Here is a 4,237-nt window from a genome sequence, read left to right on the forward strand (position 1 = left end):
AAGAAGTTTTTTTATTTGATATCAGTTGTTTTGTACCCGAAATTTTTTTTTCAACAAAACCAATTAACACTTAACAAACACAAAGTGGTGTGTATTGAGCCAAAGAAAATGAAACATGAAATGTTGTAGTTAAAAACCAGCATTTTCGCCTTTTTGAATAAAGCAAAATCAGCGCGTAGGTACGAAAGCAGACTTATAAGCGTGTGAAATCGAGTTCGAGTCGCACACCGGAGGAGAAGAAAATTAATTTTTTTTCGTTAAATAAAATTGGGTTTTTGGACAGACAGATGAAATTACATTTTGTTTTGATGAAATTACATATCGCTTTCATACTAAGAAACTATCACATGTTTAGTTTTTTCATGATGAATCGTTTTGATTTTAATTTTTTCATGAAAAGTACTTTTTTGTGTTTTTTGTTGATTGCGTGGAATAAAAAGACTTGGTGAGGGGCTGGTATCTGAAGGAATTTTATTCAGCTGAACTCAACTTTCAGCGAGTTCAACTTTCAGCACAGAGGTGCATTCGTCACTCGCGCCTGCTGTCGCCGGCTGTGATAATATTCATACTAAATACACCACCTTTGCCGAAGAAACGCTGTATGGTGCAGAATAATAATAATAATAATAATGATAAGAGATAAGAGATAATTTTCTTCAGCTAAGTTATAGAAGACCTCGAGTACTACAACTTGCCGAAGAGACCAAGTTGTTATCTCTAATCAGTTCCACGAAAACTGCAGAAAAACCGTGACTGCCCGCCAAAAATGAACAAACTCGCCTTTAACCATTTTTAAGTCGAAAGAAAAAGAGTATGTTTCTTTTTCTTCCATAACAAAGTCAGTAAAACATACACTACCCTCAATCTCACCCATAGATATAAGTTTGAATATTATTCTATTTCTTTGTGAAAAGTTACAAGTATACAGAATCTTTCTTAACTCAACATGTTTAAAGTTTATAATAATGTAAATATTAATCGGAGTCAATCAATAGATTCCGAAGTTATGACGAATTTGACATTTCGATATATGTCTCGTGTTTGTCGTAGTGATAAACCTTTAGTCTTGGCTGGAACTGTCAGCAACGTCGATAGGCCCATTATAATTAGTCCCATTGAAATCAGAACAAAAGCATAAACGTCGTATTGCAATTTGAAAACTATAATGAATATTGTGTGAACAATGTGCTCAACACCTGTTGCTATTACAATTGAAACACTTTTCGTGGCATATGAAAATGCTTCTGATGTTTGCACATGTCCAAGGACATCGATACTCATGGATGCGAATACAAAGAAAACAATGATGCCAAAACTGAAGACTGACGAAAATTGAAAAAAGTCCTCCTTGGAATTGGAGACGACAAAACAGGTAATTAACAACAGTATTCCACACAGAATTGCACATATATATAGATATTTTTTGCGCTCAAATTTATCAATGAAGAACATAGTCAACATTCCGAAAATAAACCGGCAGGAGAGTAACAAAAACAGCATGTACAGTGAAAATGTTTCAGGGTTGAATAGATGATTGAAGAACCCCATAATAAGTACTGTGAAGGGTACATTTTTTGCGCATACCTGAAATTAACATAAAAATTAATAATGTTTCTCTTTTTTCGATTTTGAACATACACTAAGCACTCGGACGCCAGTGACAATACAAAGCGGTCGAATGTTTTTACGGTCAAAAGGATTGCGACTATCAAGCTCGTCTTCATTTAATTGATGCTTCATCTCGATAAAATCATGTCGAATTTTTGGTGTTTCACATTTTTCATTACGTAATTTTACCATTGTTGCGATGACAATTGCCTCGCGTTCAGCAACCGTATTTTCGTCTGTTTGTTGGAGTAAATATGGTGCCGATTCAATTGTTAAAAACGGCGCCAATATTATTGCAAGAACCGAATAGAAGAGATTCAAATAACCTAAAAAAGAGAGATTTGAAAAACCAAAATAATATTTCAAATAACCCATTATTAATTCCGAGTCGATGTCGTTCTCTATCGTTCCGTTTGTTGTAAAACCGGCAATTAACAATGAAAATGCCAAAACATAGCCAACGCCTCGTAGGATTAATCCACGTATTTGATTAACAGCATTCTCAGCTGCTTGTGTGATGACAGTTAAATAGGCAAGGCCATTGGCTAATCCACCCAAAAATCTTCCCGAAAATAAAATAGAATTAATACGAAATTCAGTGAAGAGTCGTGAGCAAAACAGCAAACTGCTTAGGAGAAGAATGAATGCAGCCAGAATCTAAGGAAGAGTGAGTGTTTCAAGTGGCTGAACTGAGCAATCGTGTGGATGAGAAAAAAAAGCAATTTTGCTGACACAACCTTTGAAGAAACGTTATGATTTTAAATTATTATTCCGAGTTGCTTCGAAGTGTACAAGACGTATGAAGATAAGCAAAACTGCTCAAAGTCTTTTCAATGAAAGATAGCGACGACAGTGCCATATTTTAAATGGAAACATAGCATGCAAGCTGATCTTGGTACACTTATTAATCAGTCAACAGTTATATGAACAACTCAAATTTTGGTTTCACTATTTAAAACCAAATAAGTTATACGATTCTTCAAGATTTGTTTCAGTGAAAAATCACTTTTCTAGCCCCTCAAATGAACAAAATAAGTAAATATTTAAACACGAACATAAATGTTTTTCTTTGACCACTTTGGAATCAGAACTGCGGCTGCAGCCGATCCTATTAAACTTGCTAAATACCAGGACCCAACCATTATAATTACTTCTTTTTCCAGCCAACTTGTAGCTGAATATATTTCCCAAAATGCCCACACAGTATGGACACCACTTCCTAATAAAACGATCAATCCTTAAAAGTAAGAAAAAATTATTATATTAACAAAATATTGACGCAAGAAAATATACATATCGTACCGGCAGTTAGACTAGTTATTTGACGTTTATTCTTCAGTAGTACAGCAAATTGATTTTGATTTGACACATATGGCTTTGACATCTTTTGCAGCATGTGGCGATTTGTTGTTAATCTTGGTGGCAATTCAGGTGCGATCAAAATTTCCTCCTGCTGACTTTGGTCATTTGGATGATGTGTCTCAAGCGACATTTTTATCGATGATCTCACTGAAATATTCAGCAAATGAATGATGAGTTCATGAACTGAGTGTTCAGATAAAAATAACTTTTTTCTTCACCTCACGTTATTTCTTCTTCAATTTCCAATAGTTGCAAAACATAGTTGCTTCATCTTCTATGAAGTATAATTGGAAATATAGAAAAAAGTTTGTTTTATCAATGAAAAAAAAACTCTTGTAAAAATTTGAAGAAAAGATCGTAAATTGTACAACGGATATTGATTTGCTATTCAAACCACAAAAAGAAACCCTTTTGAAATGTATGAACAGAAAGAATTTATCCAGAAACGTTAATTTGTTACCTACATAAAACAATGAGACCCAATTTTGATACAACATTGATTGCAACTTGTAAAGAATCTCTATTTTTCTCTTATACTTTTCAAAATAACTTTCATCAAAACGTGCATACATTTTTAAATCTGAACAACTGAAATATTGAAAAGCCAACATTCGATGCCTATGCATGTAAAATTTTGGTTAAAAGCACAAAAAATATTCAATGGGAGCACAAAATTGAGCTACAATTTTCCTCATAATAAGTAAAATCACAAAAAAAACAAATTGAAATTCAATAAAAACTACTGCATGCGCATGAAAATCGCAAGTAATCTCGTATAAAAAATTGCACACGCAAATAAAATAATAGTTGTCAATTTTGAATGAACTTTGGTTGCACGCGCAAGGAGGTACACATACATCAGATTTGTATATTAAAATTTCTTCCTCCGAAATTCGCTAACACACGTATTTGGTCACATTTTTTGAACCGCATATAGAGATGAATAGTCCAATTCCAAATTCCAATTCGTATTTCACATTAACAATTCTGAAGAAAAAAACATGTTTTTGCTTTGGTTTAAATCGAAAAGTATTTTGCAAATCAGCGCATAAGAAAAATACTGTTACTGTTTTTGAATCGAAGAAAAAAAAGAGACAGAGAATGTTTCCTTTGTCATACATTTCAATGAAAAAAAAAAGCAATCGTAATCATTATTTTTGTTTGAATTGCGAATTTTCGAGGCAAATAATAACTGAACCTTTAAGTAAATGAATCGAATATTTTCAATTTTTGATTGAGCGAATGATGTAATTTGTACTTCTTTTTA

At 33.1% G+C, this 4,237-nt stretch overlaps 1 protein-coding gene across 1 annotated transcript; it reads right to left on the reverse strand.

The window, feature by feature from the left end:
- Positions 1 to 879: 879 nt before the first annotated feature.
- LOC129572508 (uncharacterized) lies at positions 880 to 3,751 on the reverse strand. The gene is made up of 6 exons (XM_055452472.1): positions 3,189 to 3,751; positions 2,911 to 3,117; positions 2,664 to 2,845; positions 1,980 to 2,265; positions 1,639 to 1,934; positions 880 to 1,584 (listed from the first exon to the last, which is right to left on the reverse strand). Exons 2-6 carry the CDS (start codon positions 3,098 to 3,100, stop codon positions 985 to 987), a joined length of 1,554 nt encoding a protein of 517 aa, XP_055308447.1. The 5' UTR covers positions 3,101 to 3,117; positions 3,189 to 3,751; the 3' UTR covers positions 880 to 984.
- Between the last annotated feature and the right edge of the window lie 486 nt (positions 3,752 to 4,237).

This window comes from Sitodiplosis mosellana, unplaced genomic scaffold (assembly GCF_009176505.1).
Source record: "Sitodiplosis mosellana isolate CC-2019 unplaced genomic scaffold, AAFC_SMos_1.0 Smas_scaffold_5138, whole genome shotgun sequence".
Classification (NCBI taxonomy): Eukaryota; Metazoa; Arthropoda; class Insecta; order Diptera; family Cecidomyiidae; genus Sitodiplosis; species Sitodiplosis mosellana.